The sequence below is a fragment of the Myxocyprinus asiaticus genome, chromosome 15, assembly GCF_019703515.2.
Source record: "Myxocyprinus asiaticus isolate MX2 ecotype Aquarium Trade chromosome 15, UBuf_Myxa_2, whole genome shotgun sequence".
Taxonomy (NCBI): domain Eukaryota; kingdom Metazoa; phylum Chordata; class Actinopteri; order Cypriniformes; family Catostomidae; genus Myxocyprinus; species Myxocyprinus asiaticus.
Genome location: NC_059358.1, coordinates 17,318,613 through 17,339,649, shown reverse-complemented (window position 1 = coordinate 17,339,649; position 21,037 = coordinate 17,318,613). Strand labels below are relative to the sequence as shown.

Genomic DNA, 21,037 nt, shown 5'->3' with positions numbered 1-21,037 from the left:
ATCGCTTTGTATTGGTCCTAGTGGACTATGCAATGCGATATCTGGAAGCAGTGCCTCTTCGCAACATCTCAGCACGCAGTGTTGCAGAGGCACTCTTCAAAATAATCTCCCGGGTGGGGATTCTGAAAGAAATCCTCACCGATCAGGGCACAACGTTTATGTCATGGACACTACGCGAGCTGTACGAGTTGTTGAGTATTAAATCGATTCGCACCAGCGTGTATCATCCTCAAACGGATGGCCTGGTGGAACGATTTAATAAAACCCTCAAAAACATGATTCGTAAGTTCGTGCACGACGATGCTAGAAATTGGGATAAATGGCTCGACCCCCTGTTATTTGCAGTACGAGAGGTCCCGCAAGCTTCCACTGGCTTCTCCCCATTCGAGCTGCTGTATGGGCGACGCCCACACGGTGTGCTTGATGTATTGCGAGAAGCCTGGGAGGAGGGACCTTCAAACAGTAAAAATGAAATTCAATACGTTCTTGATCTTAGAGCAAAACTACACACTTAGGGGCAGCTAACACAGGAGAATTTGCTCCAAGCTCAAGAACGACAGCGCCAACTGTATGACAGGGGAGCTCAGCTAAGGGAATTTGCACCGGGAGATAAAGTGCTTGTATTGCTTCCCACATCGAGCTCTAAATTACTCGCCAAGTGGCAAGGACCCTTTGAGGTCACACGACGAGTGGGAGATCTCGATTATGAGGTGAAGCGAACCGATAGAGGGGGCGCACGTCAAATATACCACCTCAATCTCCTGAAATTGTGGAGGGAGGCAGTTCCCGTGACGTTGGCTATGGTAGTTCCCGAGAAGGTGGAGCTCGGACCGGAGGTGAGTTCAAAACATAAACAGTTCACCCCGGTCATTTGCGGAGACCACCTCTCACCGAGTCAACTCGCGGAGGTTTCTAGGTTGCAACAGGAATTTGCAGATGTGTTCTCCCCTCTACCGGGACGTACAAACCTCATCCATCACCACATCGAGACCGAGCCAGGGGGCGTGGTACATAGCTGCCCCTATCGATTACCCGAACACAAGAAGAAAATCGTTCGGGAAGAACTGGATGCGATGCTCGATATGGGGGTAATAGAAGAATCCCACAGCGATTGGTCCAGCCCAGTTGTTCTAGTGCCTAAGAGCGATGGGTCTGTACGATTCTGTGTGGATTATAGGAAAGTCAACGCGGTGTCTAAATTTGATGTGTATCCAATGCCTCGCGTTGATGAGTTGCTCGATCGGTTGGGCACTGCTCGATTTTATTCGACATTGGATTTGACGAAGGGTTATTGGCAGATCCCCTTGACACCAATTTCCCGTGAAAAAACCACCTTCTCCACACCGTTTGGATTACACCAATTTGTGACACTTCCGTTCGGTTTGTTTGGAGTCCCGGCTACGTTTCAGCGTCTCATGGACCGAATCCTCAAACCGCATTCAGCTTACGCCGCTGCCTATTTAGATGACATCATCATTTATAGCAATGATTGGCAGCGGCACATGCAACATCTGAGGGCGGTTCTGAGATCGCTGCGCCGAGCGGGACTCACAGCGAACCCAAAGAAGTGCGCGATTGGACGAGTGGAGGTACGGTATCTGGGGTTCCACTTGGGCCACGGGCAGGTGCGTCCCCAAATTGACAAGACAGCGGCGATTGCGACCTGCCCAAGACCCAAGACCAAAAAGGGGGTGAGACAGTTCCTGGGGCTGGCTGGCTATTATAGAAGGTTTGTGCCTAATTATTCAGACGTCACCAGCCCGCTGACTGATCTCACTAAAAAGGGAGCTCCAGACCCGGTCCAGTGGACAGAGCAGAGTCAGCGGGCGTTCACGCAAGTTAAAGCTGCACTTTGCGGGGGGCCGCTTTTACATTCACCTGACTTCTTTCTCCCTTTTCTTTTACAGACAGATGCTTCAGACAGGGGGCTGGGGGCCGTACTCTTGCAGGTGGTGGGGGGGGGGGGGAGCGTCCGGTGCTGTACATTAGCCGTAAGCTCTCCTTGAGGGAAACTAAGTACAGCACCGTAGAAAAGGAGTGTCTCGCCATCAAGTGGGCGGTCCTCACTCTCTGATACTACCTGTTGGGGCGGGCTTTCACCCTCTGTTCCGATCACACCCCACTCCAGTGCCTCCACCGCATGAAAGATACCAGTGCCAGGATCACCCGTTGGTACCTGGCTCTTCAGCCGTTTAAGTTCAAGGTGGTCCACAGACCGGGGGCACAGATGGCTGTCGCCGACTTCCTTTCCAGGAATGGGGGGGAGTGGTAGGCAGGCCGGATGCCGCCCCGGCATGAGTCGGGCGGTGGGGATATGTGGCAGCGGGGGCGTGGTCAAGCATCTCTCCGGAGAGAGAGAAAACGGTAAGGGCGCTTACACCTGAGTTAAATTATGTCTAACACCTGTCTCTAATTTCAGTGAGCACGGGGAGAGTGGCATAAATAGAGCCACACCGCAGGTAGACGAGAGAGAGAGCCTGGGCACCAGAGACCCGATTGTGGAGCGAAGAGTTTATTGCAAAGTTGAGAGTTTGTTTTGTGAAGTAGTTTGTGTATTTTTAGACTGACTTATTGAACAACGGAAAAGCCCTGAGAGTGTGTATCTGCCGTAAAGAGGAAAATAAAAACACTTACCTGAACCAGGAAATCTGCTTCTCGCCTCCTTCCACTGAGAAGTATTACAAACGTCAACACAGAATATGGTCTATTAGTGAGTAATTTTGTGAAAAAAAAAAAAAACATTAATGTATTTTTAAATATATACAATTGCCAACAGGCAATGCATTTTGTTCTATGTATTAAAGGGACCCTAATGATTGTGGAAACTCTATTCTGTACAGTTCCTCATCTTTACTAAGATGCAAATGCGGCTGCAGCTTTAGTCCTTGGTCTCAGACCACAAGCATTGCTGCTACTCCGCTTATGTATTATTTCCTTCAGTCACATCCAAGTTGACTCTAAAACGAGATTTCTTGTGCAATTTGCTCATGAGGATTGAATTACTGACTCCTGTGGAATGCACCACACACTACTCACACTCTCAGCCTGTGTGATCTTTCTGCACCACTGAAATAAGAAGACAGGATACAGAATCTGTCAATTCTGTCAGGCTGCACATGGGACAGAATGGATCCCTGGAACACGCCCCCTTCTGAGAAATGCCCCACTATGAGACAAGAATGACCTGTTGTTATATGTAGCGCATGGATGTCTGTGTCTGGCCCAACAGCCTGGAAAGGGTAACAACACCTCAACTGGCTAAAATGCCGGGATTTAGGGAATATGTAGGCTAAGTATACAACACATGCAACAACATGTTAAAACAACACCATAACACTGACATGCATTGTTAGTACTGACGTGAACAGAGAGTGTGTCGACATCAGGAAGAATGAAACGAAAAGATGGAAAACGCGATCTAAATATAGCCTTACCTGGGTAAGTTCGGGTATATCATTTTTGTCGATTCCAACTTGCTGTTGGGAGAAAAAGGTGAGGTTATTTGAACTAACTTCAGACCAAATAAATATAGCGTTCCCACGAACATTACAGTATGGTTCCTATTTGATTTAAAAAAATAATAATAGCTTGGTGACCAATTCCTAACATTCAAGGAATGTTCTTTTTAGGTTTTTATTTTTTAAAACCACAAACTAACATTCCTAGGACGTTCTAGGAACTGATTGTTAGTTGGGGAACCACTAATGAAATCTTGACTGAATACTGGAACATTTTATTATCAGAGCAAAGATATTAAATATATGCTTTACCTCAGCAATTTTAAGGAACTCTGAGACCCTGGTCATTCTTGTCAAGAATCTTTTGTAAATTTCCAATGCGTCTTTGCATTGCCCTTTTTTCATCTGGAAAAATTTCTCTAAAAATTAACAAGGAAATAATACACAAGTCACATTGTTGTTGTGCCATACTGTACCTTGCAAAGTCTTTGCAGTCTGAAAACAACATCCCTAACTCAATTTCACAATTTCATTGGATAAAAACAGTCTTGCCTAAGAGATTAATGATCCCGTCATTGTAGCAGGCATACAACTTGATCAGATCTTTGAAGAGCAACAGGAAGGCAGAGTTGATTACTCCGTTGACAAGATCTTTTGGATGAACCTGAAAGAACAAAGAAAGACTAGAAACTCCTGTCACCAGTTTCCAGTTATTTGACAGACAAAAAAGCTGTACTGAACATTAAATACAGACTCTATTATGTTTCAAATTGTGAAAATATCATTAAAACGCCAGCGTGACCAAGTTTCTGTATTGTGTAACAGCATTGATTGTTAATAAAGCCTATGATGATGACAGTAGGCAGACTCACATCAAACTCCAGCAGAGCATCGATCTGACTCTGCAGTGTGGGCATGCCTTTCAACAGCTTGTCTGTAGACATTGTTCTCATCACACCATCAGCACTAAGAAACACACACATTCACATAAAAGAACATTTTATATATAATTGAACATAATCCAAAGAAGTCATATAATAACAATCCTTGGGTTTCTAACAAATGCAACTGTTAAGAATATATAAGTGCAAATATATTATATATAACAGCACAAATAAATGTATAATAGCTTAAGCGAAATATGACCAACGAGAACATGAGCATTGCTTTTAAGTTAATCTGAGAACTTGGCCAGACTCACTCTCAAACTTTCTCCTCACGTTGTTTTATCCAGACTTGTACAACTTGTTATAGGCAGTATGACAGTATGTTAGTCTCGGTCACTGTTCACTTTTTTAATCTTTTTTTCCATACAATGAAAATGAGTGATTGCCATTCTGCCTAAGGTTTGGAACAACATTAGAGTGAGTAAATGATGACATCATTTTCAATTTTGGGTTACTTTTAAGTAGCATCAACATAAATCCCTTCGCATTAACTAAATGTAACTAAATTTATTCAAATAATATTGTTTGATGTCATTAAATTAGTATAAGTTAATCATTTATTAATAAATCATCAGAGAGATCTAATCATCAGAGTATTTTTTTTTTTTTATCTAGAGGTCTAGATCACCTCTGAATGTGTCATTGAATATATGTGTTCCAGGCAAAAGCAGTGAGCTGTCATTGTGTGAGGCATGTATAAGACAGCTAAATCAGCCAATCTGTATACTGTAGCTCTAACATTGTATCTGCAGTGAGACCTAGGTTGCCAACACAAGACAGCCTCTGAGTAATGTCCTTCTTTACTTATGAAAAGAGTTTAGTTTTGCAAACACACGCAGAAACACACAAAGGTACCACGGGAGAAGGGAATCTGGTAAAACGACAGCCCTGCTCTGTAATCACCAGAAGGTTCTTTTCCAGGACAAGAGGTTGTTTAGATTTCCCAGCATTCCACTCAAATATGTTACAGCTCGGTAGCGCTCCAATGGACTGGGCACATTTGTTAAGTCTAGGGTTCAGTCATACAGCACAGATGAATGGGTGGTTTTATGATTTACCCTTTCTTCACTCGGCCAAAGTCGAAAGCCATCTGTCTATAGGCAAAAGCCTTCTCGTTCAGGTACCTGCTGTATCGCCTAATAAATGTTGACATGTCATAACCTGAAAGGAAAATACTTTATAAATTAAAACACTTTGAAAATTGCTACCTCAAAGTGCAGTTTAATTGTTATGAATACATAATTCCAAAAAAATGTGTGCTCTATAACAGTAACATAGACCATTGGAATTCAAAACTGATTTAAAACTGTTAAAAGAAAACTGTGAAATTGACATTCAGAGCTATTAATTATTACTCCAGTGACTTTCCGTAGTGTTTTTAGTTCTATCATAGAGATTTTGTCTGGCTGTTGCATTCTGATCATTAAATGATTTAGTCATTTTCATTTTCATAGGGCATGCTAATACTAATTGTCAACTAGCACTGCACAAATAAATTACTCACCATGGGAGCCAGTTTTGTCCAAAAAATTACTAAGATTGAAAAGGGTGTTCCTGGAGGCCAAGAACTGGATGAATCTCTAAAAAAAGACAAAAATGTAACCTTTTCAAATGCATCAAAAATTCACAAGGTGCCCATTGTTTTGAACACTTCTAACATATTTATGAGTATATTTCCAGTTTACATGGAATAATTCTAATTCAGATGTAATGCTGTTTTAATGCAGAAAACACACAATATTTAAAATACTGTCCTCATATTATAAAACTTAAGTTTAGACAACAATTGACCAACAATGTGTTATGATGGTCTCATTCAAGAGAAATGCATAAGATAACTGCAGTCCAGAGAAGAAACAAAATAAATTAGAAAAAAATTCAACATCATCAGCTCATGAGTAATCACTTATAAACCACAATAAAGCAGTGAGTGGGAGAAATTGCAAATAAGCCTCAAATCTGAAAATAACAACAGAGGCTTTAACAAGAAAGACCAGCACACAGTAAGTATAGAATTCATTTAAAATTACATTTATAACATAAAAACTTACTGGCAAACAAGAACAGTGGAAAAACAAAAGGGCAGCAAAAAGTAACTTATCACATATTTTTTTTCACTAAAACAAATCTCTAAACAGAAAACTGAGCTCTGTGCACAAAGCTACGACCTCTAATTCTAAGATTTCAATGAAAAGACAAAGCAAACCTGAGCATGTAAAAAGCTCAAGCGTCATACACCTATTTTTATGGGGGCATCAGAAGCAGTTCTGACTCACTTGGTGCCCTAGGCAAGATGAGACATGACTAAAAAAATAAAAGATAAAAAAAAAAAAAAAGGAAAAAAAAAAAAAACTTACAAGCTCTTTATATTAGTCATTTTTGTTTAGTGTGGAAGGGGATCTGGGTTCAAATTATTAATAAACCAAGCTAAATTGCAGTTGAAAAGGAGCTTTATAAAATTTTAAGTAACATCTTTACTGTTTCAATGGGGAAAAGGGCATATGAGTTTTGGGTGACATGGGGGTGGGCAGATGATTGGAGGAAGATGTGACTTTATTGAACCTATACCAAATTTAAGCACGTTTTATTTGGGCCACAATTCTGCCCTACAAAGGCAAAAGACCTTAACTCGCTAGAGTGTGGAACTGAGAAAAATGACTTTAAAGTTTTTTAGTTGTCCAGCCAAATGTATTATAGGTAGGACACTGAAAATCTGGCAATTAGATGTTTTAGTAATGAAATTTGATAAAAATGAAATTTATCTACATAAAAAAATCTTGAGCTCAAACTTTACTTTTGACCCCTATTTTGAAGTTACTGTACTCTGCCTTTGTATTGTCTGCAAAAAGTGAGAATTCACGCCAAGGCAAAAGGCAGTAACTTCCACATTATCAATATTTTGTTGCTGATCACCATTTACAAAATCATTATATTAACACCTGTATACAATCTAGTGATCATGGCATTTATTTTGGATGATTTACAATTACTTATAGCCATGTACTTATTGCCATCCTGTGCATTGGTTGTATTCTGATGGCTTTTTTAATACATTAGACGTGACACATATCTCCATAGCGGTAAAGAATATCTTCAATTGGTGTGCAGCAAAACTAACAGGTTGACTGCAGATAGGTGACACTTAATTATATGAATAAATACAAGATAAGCATATTTCTAATGAGTAAACATAATAATTTAATTAATAATTGAATGCAAAGATATAACAAATCATGTACACATTTAAAATGCATGGATTGGAATAAGAGATAATAAATACAGCCACAGGCCTACAAGTTAGTGCCACAGCTGGTTAATCAAGGGTTCCCTATCTGTCACTCACTCGACGTTGGTGTCGATGTATATTAAAAAGAATATAGAAGTCCTTCAAGGCATATTTTTTTTATACAGTCATAGCTAACTGATCGTTTTCAGTTGCAAAATGGTGCTATTAGCTATCTAACTTGTATTGCTATGAAAAGAGAGAGACTGCAGAACAATATGAGGGACATGAAAGTAGCACTGGTATGTTGCCACGGACAACAGTCAAATATACAATTTAAAGTCATTATATAAAAATATTTGACCTCTGAATGCAGTGATTAACCAGTCAAAATCAAGTATTCCAAACAGTCAAACAGAGTTGATTACTATTAAAATCCCTTTTATTCTGCTGAATGCCACATATGCGTTCAGAGAAAATATGCTATAACTTATAATATATAGTTGATGAGCTCACTGCCCAATATTCTAATTGAAGTGTGCTGTTAAATTATGAATGTGACCTGCCAGTACCTGCCAGACTGCTTTGTCTGAAGGGACAGATGTGCTGCTTCGCGATTTCCCTCCTAATGTCTGATTTGTTATTGTGGAAGAGAAATAAATGAGAAACAAATGTGCAGCTGCTACTCAGGCATGAAGTGATGAGACATTTATACTAACACTCTGACGATAAAGAGCATGGCCTTTATATTTCAATTTCATGGATGTTTGCTCTTTAACTGAGGTGGATAACATCAGGATATGTGGTTTCACATGAGGGGAATATTTACCCATCATGCCCATTACACACTGAGAGGGCATGTGCTTCAATTCTGCCGTGCAAAGGCAAAAGGCCGTAACTTCATTTTTGGTCGAAAATGAGTTATTGATATTTTTGAGACTTTCAAGACCTCCTTTATCATGTGGATAAGTATCTTGAGTCAATTCCGTTGTTTTTTCGAGAAAATAATGGGTTGTCTTAACAGTAACTTCCAAAAGCCCAAGAGAAACCAAGGCAGAACTCCGTAACTCCAATTACCGCTCTTTGACTTTGTTTTGGAATGCTCAAATTGAGTTAGGGTACACTGCCTTTGTTTAGCCGTGCGTCAAAATGAAGTTACTGTGCCGGCATGGAGTTACTGTACTCTGCCTTTGTTTTTACATTAAAGTTTACCACGTTTAAATTACGGTGTAGCCTGTGTACTGTCATACATCTGTCATTGAAGCAATCTGACACACACGATACCTGAATAAAAGTGTAGTAAACAAATATTGTTGAGTGTTTTTCTATAGCGTTTAAGGGAAAATGATGGTTGAGATGGCTTTGAAATGCCGACATAAAGGTCAAGGTAAGAAAGTGTGTAACACAAAAGATGCATTAGACAAACTAATTAGATAGATAGATAGATTGCAATCTACTTCATTTAGCTAGCTAGCAGCCTGTAGCATAAATAGGCTACTCGGCTATCCAATGAATAGGCTACCAAACTGCTCCATTTAACAAAGCACTGTAAACAAGCAAAGACTGGATAACTTGCCAGCAATAAGTAATCGTAAATATTCTCAAAGTTTTTTTTTTTTTTTTTTTTCATAATGCAGATTATTCAGTCAGTGCCAGCCTATCAGTAACTGCTGTCAACATCAGTGTCAGTGAGTCTGGGGCTGCCCACTAGTTGCACGAGTGTGGACTCGAATGCCATGACAGCATAGCATGATCACACATAAAATCAGTAGTAACAGTTCGCAATTAAATCTGTCCTACCTTTTCTAGTAACCCGATAAAATCCATGGCAATGAACGTCATCGCAGATGTTTAATCCACAACAATCCACAAGCATTCTGATTTCTGAGCATTATTCCTACTTGCTGGCGTTCACATCAATCCACAAGTTGATCTTTTAGGCTACTTTCATTCAATTCAATGTAAAAGCACTTAGGCTAACTTATGTCTTGTATCCTTTTATGTTAGTGAACACTGCAATAAATAAATTGGTTTCATAACTTTTTGTTTGGATGTCAGTTATGGTCAGATTCAGAAAAACAATAAATATAGTCACATACTCTATATTATAGCCTTTGAGATTAGCCAGCCCAGTCCACCAGTCAGAGAGCTGTGCATTGGAGCATGGTAGCTAAATTTAACGTCATGGTTACTGGTGTAACCTCCGTTCCCTGATGGAGGGAACGAGACATTGGTGTCGATGTAGTGAAACTAGGGGTCACTCTTGGGAGCCCGAGACACCTCTGGTCTTTGATAAAAGGCCAATGAAAATTGGCGAGTGGTATTTGCATGCCACTCCCCCGGACATACAGGTATAAAAGGAGCTGGTATGCAACCACTCATTCAGATTTTCTCTTCGGAGACGAACGGTCATGCTCACTGAGCTGAATACTACTGTTCATTCACCTCTGCTGGATCTGACGGCGCATTTTAGCGGCTTCTCCCCCCTCTGCACTGGTGCACTGCAGAGAACACCCCTGGGCGCTTCGGCAGAAAAACTAGAGAGTATATTTTCTGAAAGAGCATTTTTCCCCTCTAAAAGAGTATATATTTCTCTAAAAGAGTGCACACACGGAACGTCTTTTTAAAGATGCGTCTTTTTAAAGATGCTTTTCTGATTGTGTGTTATTCCTGGTTGCACTCGTAATCTCTCGCCTTCTGACAGTCACGATCACTGTCTTTCGTGTCTGGGCACTGCTCACGTGGAGACGGCGTTCGTGGATGGTCATGTTCTCATTGCGAGAATATGTCCATGGCAACGTTGTGGTCGCGGCTCGCCTTCGTAAGAAAGAGAGCCACCCCAGAGGCTCCCGCCTCGGTCCTTTTACCCATGGGTATGAGGCCAGCGCGGCTAGCACTGGGGGCGATTTGGGGACCCCAATGGGACCGCCTCTGCCGGGTATCCCCCGCGGACCTCCCATTCCCCAGCACGCTCGTCTGCCCCGATCGGGCTTTCAGGTGAGTCCGCCGGCTCGTCTCACGGCGAGTTCGATCTCTTATTCGGAGCCCGCGAAAGTGATGAGCTCTCGAGTGCAGCATCGGAGAGCGGGCTCGTCCAGTCAGAAGCCTCAGCTGGGCTCCTCCCTTCGGGGTCGATTGCCCAGTCACAGGCTGACGCGGAGATGAAGACATGCTTTCCCGGGCAGCCGCGAGCGTCGGTTAGAGTGGATTTCACTGCTCTTCCCTGAACCCTCGCGGCTCGGTGATTGGTTCCTGGGCTCGCGGCGCCACTCAAAGCCACGCCCCGCCCCTGTTCCTTTCTTCCCAGAAGTGCATGAAGAGCTGACAAGGTCGCGGGAGGCACTTTTTACTGCAAGGTCCCGATCTTTTCACCTTCCACGCCCTCACTACCCTCGATGGTGGGGCGGCCAAGGGCTATTCGGCAATCCCCTGGTGGATAAAGGCACTCGCGGTGCACCTATGCCCGCAGAGCGCCGCCACCTGGCGCAGGTGCCCAAAGCCCCCGTCCAAGGCCTGTAGGTTTACATCGTCTCTGACGGCCAAGGCCTACAGTGCCGCTGGACAATCTGCCTGCGCCCTGCACACCATGGCTCTCCTGCAAGTCCGCCAAGGCGCTAAAGGAACTGCACGAGGGTAGTTCTGCCCCGGGATTGATGCAGGAACTGCGTTCGGTGACCAACCTCGCTCTCCGAGCGACGGAGGTCACGGCGCGGTCTCTCGGGCGGACGATGGCCACACTAGTGGTCCAGGAGCGCCACCTTTGGCTCAACCTGGTCGAGATGGGTGAGGCCGACAAGACACGATTCCTTGCTGCCCCCATTTCCCAGGTTTCCCAGGTGACCGATGAATAGGTCGATGACCTATTCATCGACACCGAGGACTTTGCCCAGCAGTTTTCGATGGTAGAGCAGTAGATGGATGCTAGCCGGCATATCCTGCTCAGGCGCGGCTCAAGATCCCGCAACCCGTCTACTCATCACCAAAGGCGTCCCCCTGCGGTGACTGCACTGGCTCCGCCGCAGCCCACCCCTTTGGCCCGGCCCCGGCGTGGAGCCCACCGCAGGAAGCAGACGCCACCCGTCTCGTGGCCACCCAGAACCTGTGAAAGGCTTCAAAGCGCCCTTGAGACGGGCGACATTGACGCCATAACTATGGCATATCTCGCCCAAAATATGCCGCCCCGGTAGGGCTACGAGCCCATTCTACCCGTGGTGTTGCGGCTTCTTGGCCCCTGGCCAGAGGTGCCTCTCTAACAGACATTTGCAGAGCAGTGGGCTGGGCAACACCCAACACCTTTGCAAGGTTCTACAACCTCCGGGTGGAACCGGTTTCATCCCAGGTAGTGGCACGCAATACAAGTGGATAAGCCCGGGATAGCCGGCTGGGTGTAATGCTTGCACATAGCGCCTTCCACATCCTTTTGAGCTGAAGACATACGCCATTGATTCCCAGTAGTGTTCACAAAATTTGTTCCCTGGTTGATTTCCTCAGAGAGGAAGAGACTCACTGCTGGCCCAGTACACGTGCTAACTAAGAGCCCTGTCCTGGGGTAGGTGCTCCGCATGTGGTGGTTCCCTGTAAGGCTAAACCCCATGTGATCTATATCCTCCGCTAGTTTGTTTCCCTGCTGGCAAACTGCGTCTTCCTTGGGCAGAGCCCCTCTGCCCCAGTCTCCATGTTTGTAGTAACTCCTCCCCCATTGGGCAGGATCTACCTTGAAGGCTCTCCACATGGTTGGAAAGACCATGTGACGTATTTTTCCACTTAAATATCCCCCCCTCTCTTTAGGCGAGGTGTGGTCTCCGCGGTGTCTTCCCCTTGGGAGGGACACCCCCCGACTAGACCTGGCGGCCCAGTCGGATAATCCCCCTTCTTTTTTAGGGAGTGGAAAAAGAGAAGGGGAAAAGAGGCCACGACTGGGTTAAGCCTGTCTCTATCTTTGGGTAGTCGACTTGTCCCCAAAAAGGGCCGTTCGACACTCATAACTGTGTCGGGGGAGGTTACGTGTCGACCTGGTGTGCTGGCTATGAGGCACACAGCAAGTCTGCCCACCACACACCGCCAGTTCACGTAACACAGTTCAGCCTTGTGGCGTTTTGTATAGGGACCCTTAGTGTCACTACATCGACACCAACGTCGAGTGAGTGACAGATAGGGAACGTCATGGTTACTGGTGTAACCTCCGTTCCCTGATGGAGGGAACGAGACGTTGGTCCCTCCTGCCACAACACTGAACTACCCGCTGAGATGGCCGGACCTTATATCGGCTCCTCAGCGTAAAACCTGAATGAGCGGTTGCATACCAGCTCCTTTTATACCCGTATGTCCGGGGGAGTGGCATGTAAATACCACTCGCCAATTTTCATTGGCCTTTTATCAAAGACCAGAGGTGTCTCGGGCTCCCAAGAGTGACCCCTAGTGTCACTACATCGACACCAATGTCTCGTTCCCTCCATCAGGGAACGGAGGTTACACCAGTAACCATGACGTTAAATTTAGCTACCATGCTCCAATGCACAGCTCTCTGACTGGTGGACTGGGCTGGCCAATCTCAAAGGCTATAATATAGAGTATGTGACTATATTTATTGTTTTTCTGAATCTGACCGTAACTGACATCCAGACAAAAAGTTATACATGTGGTGGGATACCGTTTTGAAACCAATTTATTTATTGCAGTGTTCACTAACATAAAAGGATACAAGACATAAGTTAGCCTAAGTGCTTTTACATTGAATTGAATGAAAGTAGCCTAAAAGATCAACTTGTGGATTGATGTGAACGCCAGCAAGTAGGAATAATGCTCAGAAATCAGAATGCTTGTGGATTGTTGTGGATTAAACATCTGCGATGACGTTCATTGCCATGGATTTTATCGGGTTACTAGAAAAGGTAGGACAGATTTAATTGCGAACTGTTACTACTGATTTTATGTGTGATCATGCTACGCTGTCATGGCATTCGAGTCCACACTCGTGCAACTAGTGGGCAGCCCCAGACTCACTGACACTGATGTTGACAGCAGTTACTGATAGGCTGGCACTGACTGAATAATCTGCATTATGAAAAAAAAAAAAAAAAAAAAACTTTGAGAATATTTACGATTACTTATTGCTGGCAAGTTATCCAGTCTTTGCTTGTTTACAGTGCTTTGTTAAATGGAGCAGTTTGGTAGCCTATTCATTGGATAGCCGAGTAGCCTATTTATGCTACAGGCTGCTAGCTAGCTAAATGAAGTAGATTGCAATCTATCTATCTATCTAATTAGTTTGTCTAATGCATCTTTTGTGTTACACACTTTCTTACCTTGACCTTTATGTCGGCATTTCAAAGCCATCTCAACCATCATTTTCCCTTAAACGCTATAGAAAAACACTCAACAATATTTGTTTACTACACTTTTATTCAGGTATCGTGTGTGTCAGATTGCTTCAATGACAGATGTATGACAGTACACAGGCTACACCGTAATTTAAACGTGGTAAACTTTAATGTAAAAACAAAGGCAGAGTACAGTAACTCCATGCTGGCACAGTAACTTCATTTTGACGCACGGCTAAACAAAGGCAGTGTACCCTAACTCAATTTGAGCATTCCAAAACAAAGTCAAAGAGCGGTAATTGGAGTTACGGAGTTCTGCCTTGGTTTCTCTTGGGCTTTTGGAAGTTACTGTTAAGACAACCCATTATTTTCTCGAAAAAACAACGGAATTGACTCAAGATACTTATCCACATGATAAAGGAGGTCTTGAAAGTCTCAAAAATATCAATAACTCATTTTCGACCAAAAATGAAGTTACGGCCTTTTGCCTTTGCACGGCAGAATTGAAGCACATGCCCTCTCAGTGTGTAATGGGCATGATGGGTAAATATTCCCCTCATGTGAAACCACATGTCCTGATGTTATCCACCTCAGTTAAAGAGCAAACATCCATGAAACTGAAATATAAAGGCCATGCTCTTTATCGTCAGAGTGTTAGTATAAATGTCTCATCACTTCATGCCTGAGTAGCAGCTGCACATTTGTTTCTCATTTATTTCTCTTCCACAATAACAAATCAGACATTAGGAGGGAAATCGCAAAGCAGCACATCTGTCCCTTCAGACAAAGCAGTCTGGCAGGTACTGGCAGGTCACATTCATAATTTAACAGCACACTTCAATTAGAATATTGGGCAGTGAGCTCATCAACTATATATTATAAGTTATAGCATATTTTCTCTGAACGCATATGTGGCATTCAGCAGAATAAAAGGGATTTTAATAGTAATCAACTCTGTTTGACTGTTTGGAATACTTGATTTTGACTGGTTAATCACTGCATTCAGAGGTCAAATATTTTTATATAATGACTTTAAATTGTATATTTGACTGTTGTCCATGGCAACATACCAGTGCTACTTTCATGTCCCTCATATTGTTCTGCAGTCTCTCTCTTTTCATAGCAATACAAGTTAGATAGCTAATAGCACCATTTTGCAACTGAAAATGATCAGTTAGCTATGACTGTATAAAAAAAAATATGCCTTGAAGGACTTCTATATTCTTTTTAATATATATGGTGAGCAGAAAACCATTGATTGATTGCTAGAAGTTCAGGAGTCCCTAGTTAAAATAAGAAAACAACAACATTGCTCGGAAGAACAAGGAACCAAGAGACAGAAACAGCTGGATAAGAGAGAACTTAAAATAGAGGAAGGCATTTTACAATGAAGGAATATGTGCCAAATTGGTACATAAAAACTTGGATTTCAGATTTATAATAATATCTAAATCAATATTGTATTTCTGTAACAGTGTTCATCTTGTTGCTGGACCTATTGTTTTCTACATTGCAATGGACTATTTTTCTTAGTGGAAGCTTTAAGCTAATCTACAAGTAAGATAATAAAATCATTTCAACTGAAATCAAAATGTCATGTCTATATATTTATTTATTTGATAAGTAGCTGTCTAATAAGTCAGATAATATACCGCCAGTCAGTCATTATCACAAAATAAAAATCGACAGCAGGACCTTGACACGAATTCAGTCAGCATACAGTATTTGTTACTGGATGTCATTTATAATAAATTTGCACACACACTTCAACCAAGCAATTTTAATTACATTTTCAATTAAGCTTCTCCATTTCTGCATTTCTCCATCACTATCTGTTCATCAATATCATGTTCTTCACTTTCTCCTCCATTCTTTTCTCACATTATCTTAATCTGCCTTTCTGTGCCATCTGCCTTTTTTACTCTCCAATGTCCCTGTCTCCATAGAGCACCAGCCTTGACTGAAAGAGTAAATTGTGTTTTCTAAGAGGAGATCGGAACATCTGCCTGCCTGTCTGTCTCTGCTCCTATTGTAAAACCTGATGGGTGTGATAACAGAAATAAGCAGAAGTGAGTGACGCTTTGAATGCAATAGGTGGCCAGCTCTCTAGATAGCTCCTCAGAAAACCATTAAAATTCAAGGGAAGCTTCCAGAAACATTTGTTTTAGTCTTATATTTAAACAACGCTGCTGATGTATAGTAAGTTTAATATTATGCAGACCTTGCATTACTGTCTTTCAAAACTGCAAACACCTGCATCCCAAGCCAGAATCAATTAGGGCAATTTTAAACCACTTTTTAAGTTGTGCTATTAAGCCATTTAATATATTCTGTGTCTGAATGAAGTCTGTGAAGTAAGGTAAAACTTTCCCTCAGTTTTGGATACAATAGAAAGATTGTCCACTGTTTTAAACATGTGTTTAAACTTCATGTTGTTAATATTACCATATCTGCTAATAGGATTTGGTTTAATTTATTTACAGGCCAAACTATTCCTATAATAGCTGAAACTAAGAGGAAGAGGTGGGAGAAACTGTAAAGATGGTATTATACTTCAGCACAATATTGGCACCACAGGCCGCCACTCGTAACTGAACCCAGCAACTGAGTCAAAATAATCAGTTCAATTCAAAACGTTATGACTTTGGCTTAAAACCACATTATCTTAGAAATATCATGTAAATAACATTGCAGTAATCAACTGCTTGCTTCTCCAGAGCAAACAAGGAACTGCACCTCACCTCATTGCCATTGACCATCAGGTGGTGAGTGGTGATCAAAGCCTTGAAGACAACAATCCAGCTGGCATTTCCCGCTCTCTCAAAGAGGGTATCTGCCATCTGAGGAATATTGACATTGGACTCCTGGGTTGCCTGGATCAAGTCTGTGAGGGAATATAAATTTGTATTGAAAAATTAAGAATTTCTCTAAAGACCTTCAATCTACTAACATCTCTGATCAATAATTCTTTCACCCAGCTGCAGAGTTCGGTACTACTGCCAGACTGCTTGTAGGTGTGATTTATAATAAGCACAAAATCTAAAACACTCATCATTTAGGAACATTAGCTTAATTTTAAGCTTTCAAACACAACCTGTTCAAAACCTGTTCAAACCAGGACCTCAGGGTAAGAGTAACAAACACTGGCTGATGCTATGTAGTGTTGTACTGCATTCAACAGATCTGTTCCAAAACTTAGTGAGTTGCTTATGAAGGCAGAATATTAAGGTATAGGCACGCTCCTGACGCAAAGGTGTTCCAAAAGTTGGCAACATAAATATGCTGCCTCCTAAGATGTCTCGTTTGAGCCAAATTCTAAGGAAACAATTGCATTGCATGTGTCCCTTGGTAATCACAGAACGTACTGTGACATTTAAACTCATTTAAAGAAGTAAAACCAAGAGGGTAGATGAGGCAAGTGAAATATTGACAATAAATACACGTATAATATATTTTTACTAATAAGTATATTATTATTATACTAAGAAAATATAATAGTATAATATAATAACTTTCTAATATACACTATATTGCCAAAAGTATTCGCTCATCTGCCTTTAGACGCATATGAATTTAAGTGACATCCCATTTTTAATCCATAGAGTTTAATATGACGTCGGCCCACCCTTTGCAGCTATAACAGCTTCAACTCTTCTGGGAAGGCTTTCCACAAGGTTTAGGAGTGTGTTTATGGGAATTTTTGACCATTCTTCCAGAAGCGCATTTGTGAAGTCAGACACTGATGTTTGACGAGAAGGCCTGGCTCGCAGTCTTCGCTCTAATTCATCCCAAAGGTGCTCTATCGGGTTGAGGTCAGGACTCTGTGCAGGCCAGTCAAGTTCTTCCACACCAAACTCGCTCATCCATGTCTTTATGGACCTTGCTTTGTGCACTGGTGCGCAGTCATGTTGGAACAGGAAGGGGCCATCCCCAAACTGTTCCCAAAAAGTTGGGAGCATGGAATTGTCCAAAATATCTTGGTATGCTGAAGCATTCAGAGTTCCTTTCACTGGAACTAAGGGGCCAAGCCCAGCTCCTGAAAAACAACCCCACACCATAATCCCCCCCTCCACCGAACTTCACAGTTGGCACAATGCAGTCAGACAAGTACCGTTCTCCTGGCAACCGCCAAACCCAGACTTGTCCATCAGATTCCCAGATGGAGAAGCGTGATTCGTCACTCCAGAGAACGTGTCTCCACTGCTCTAGAGTCCAGTGGTGGCGTGCTTTACACCACTGCATCCGATGCTTTGCATTGCACTTGGTGATGTATGGCTTGGATGCAGCTGCTCGGCCATGGAAACCCATTCCATGAAGCTCTCTACGCACTGTTCTTGAGCTAATCTGAAGGCCACATGAACTTTGGAGGTCTGTAGCGATTGACTCTGCAGAAAGTTGGCGACCTCTGCGCACTATGCGCCTCAGCATCCGCTGACCCCGCTCTGTCATTTTACGTGGCTTACCACTTCGTGGCTGAGTTGCTGTCATTCCCAATTGCTTCCACTTTGTTGTAATACCAGTGACAGCTGACTGTGGAATATTTAGTAGCGAGGAGATTTCACGACTGGACTTGTTGCACAGGTGGCATCCTATCACAGTACCACGCTGGAATTCACTGAGCTCCTGAGAGCGGCCCATTCTTTCACAAATGTTTGTAGAAGCAGTCTGCATGCCTAGGTGCTTCATTTTATACACCTGTGGCCATGAAAGTGATTGGAACACCTGAATTCAATTATCTGGATGGGTGAGCGAATACTTTTGGCAATATAGTGTATGTACTGTATATATCGAATACCAAAATGTATAGAAGAAAATAATTAAATCTAATGAAACTATTTTTAACAATATTTTGAGTGTGCTATGTATTTTAGTTGAGTCTGACAGGCTGATCATTAGCTTACAGCAACATGTTAATGCCATACTCTATTGAAATTAGTTGTGAGTCAGTCAAGTCTTCAGTACGGGGCGCTATTTGTGTGTTATTTGCTGCCTATAAAGAACATTGCACTCTTCTGAGGTTCCATGTCTATTAGGACACCTTAGAAGGCAGCTTTATAGGCAGCACATAGCAAGGCAGCTCACTAGGTTTTGAAACAGACCCAAACTCTGCATAAAGAGAGGTTTAGTTTTAATGATGCAAGGAAATTATGAAAGGAACAAAGCAGGTGATATTAATATTACAGTGCTGTTATTATACTGAAGAATGCTGCATGATGGGAACTCTGGTGCATCAGCACATGACAAAGAGTCTTCTTCGTTTGACTTGTCATTCAGTATGACATCTGAAAATGTGGCAAAATATGGTAAAGGAGAGCAAGGCATAGACAAATGAGAGAGGTAGAAAGAGACAGTGAAGAAGAATAAATAGCTAGACAGACATGACAGATAGTAAGACAGACAAACAGACAGACATGATGGATGGATGGATATGGATGAATTGTTCTTTCTCTGCTCTCACTGTCCCTCTCTTTCTCTTTTTTCACACATTAGCCCTTTTCACACATGCTACCTGATAAATTGCAGTAAAATTGTTGGATTGCATTTACTGGTAAATGTACCACACCTGCTATTCACACAAGCAACAGTTTCTTTTTTCCGTTTTGCAACCATTCACACTGCAACAAAAATGGCATTAAACGCTGAGATGTAGTTAGTCATTTTATCTGTCAATACATTTCTTTGCGGTTTTAGGCTGGATTACACTACACCACTTATAAAATCTGAAAATAATCAAAAAATACTAGGTATCATACATTTACTGATTATGTAAATGAGTACAGACAAAAATTGGCCATCACACACTAAACGATGTCCAGCTGTCAAGTTGATCCGATCACAAACTCACGTGCAAACACATGCCCCCATTCTTTGAGATGCATGACAGACATAAACAAACATGGAAGTACGGGAGTGCTGCCGTTGATGTTGCTGCTCCAAGTCTCAAAAGAAATGGTCAGAATACATTGTGTGCGGTCTTGTGTGGAGAGAGGAAACTGCGATGCGAGATGAAAGTGAGTGCCGTTAAATGTTTTCTCCACTTTGAGCGCTTGTTGCCATCTCCATTTCTTTGTGGTCCAGTGTTGTGGAGTCAATTTCCATCGGCTGCTCAACATATGTCTTCAGATTTGAGTCGTGGAGCATCATACACTACGAAATTTCCTCTATAGTCTGCTCTAAAATATAAAATATTTTTAAATCCTTTGATTAAATGGAATAATTTCACTATCTGTCCAATTTAATGTAATTTTTTGGGCTCTAGAGTAACTGAATCATCTCTGTCTTACGTCAGCGCGTCCTGACCTTGTACGAAAGCAAACCATTAATCTTACGACTATGTTCACACATAGCATCAAAACTGAACTTTTCAGGTAATGTTGCAACTTCTCATTCAGGGAAATAGCCAGTGCAAAATGTACCAATATTTTTGAACAGCACATGTTCACACATTACCCCTAAACTGAAAATTACATGTAATTTTCTGGAAAAGGCTGTATGTGTGAAAGCGACTATTGATTACAGGAGGAAGCATGCACACGCACACACAAAGAGATTTCTCTCAGCATCTGTCTCAAAGGGGATAATGATGCAGCAGCCTGCTAATTGGTCAAAATTCCAGCAACTTATTGTGAGAAGCTTGTGGAAGGCTTCCCAAAACGTTTGACCCAAGTTAAACAATTTAAAGGCAATGCTACCAAATACTAACAAAGTGTATGTAAACTTCTGACCCACTGGGAATGTGATCAAAGAAATAAAAGCTGAAATAAATCATTCTCCCCTTTTCTCACCAATTTGGCATGCCCAATTTCCAGTGTGTCTAGGTCCTCGTGGGGGCATAGTGACTTGCCTCAATCTGGGTGGCAGAGGAAGAATCTCAGTTGCCTCTGCGTCTGAGACCGTCTATCCATGTATCTTATCACGTGACTTGTTGAGTGCATTAACGCGGAGAGCCATGCACAACTCACCACGCGCCCCACCAAGAGTGAGAACCACATTATAGCGACCACGAGGAAGTTAACCCAACGTGACTCTACCCACCCTAGCAAATGGGCCAATTGATTGCTTAGGAAGCCTGACTGGAGTCACTCAGCA

The 21,037-nt window shown here is 42.3% G+C and overlaps 1 protein-coding gene across 3 annotated transcripts in view; it reads right to left on the bottom strand.

The window, feature by feature from the left end:
• Positions 1-21,037, bottom strand: part of LOC127453292 (clathrin coat assembly protein AP180-like) — an 89,043-nt gene that overhangs the window by 50,872 nt on the left and 17,134 nt on the right. For all 3 annotated transcript variants that reach the window (XM_051719565.1, XM_051719567.1, XM_051719566.1), the window contains exons 2-8: positions 16,690-16,832; positions 5,910-5,985; positions 5,464-5,566; positions 4,331-4,424; positions 4,011-4,122; positions 3,771-3,877; positions 3,435-3,476 (exon numbers count right to left, since the gene is read on the bottom strand). In XM_051719565.1, the coding sequence (XP_051575525.1) occupies positions 3,435-3,476; positions 3,771-3,877; positions 4,011-4,122; positions 4,331-4,424; positions 5,464-5,566; positions 5,910-5,985; positions 16,690-16,832 (677 nt within the window). The remainder of the gene's footprint in view (positions 1-3,434; positions 3,477-3,770; positions 3,878-4,010; positions 4,123-4,330; positions 4,425-5,463; positions 5,567-5,909; positions 5,986-16,689; positions 16,833-21,037) is intronic.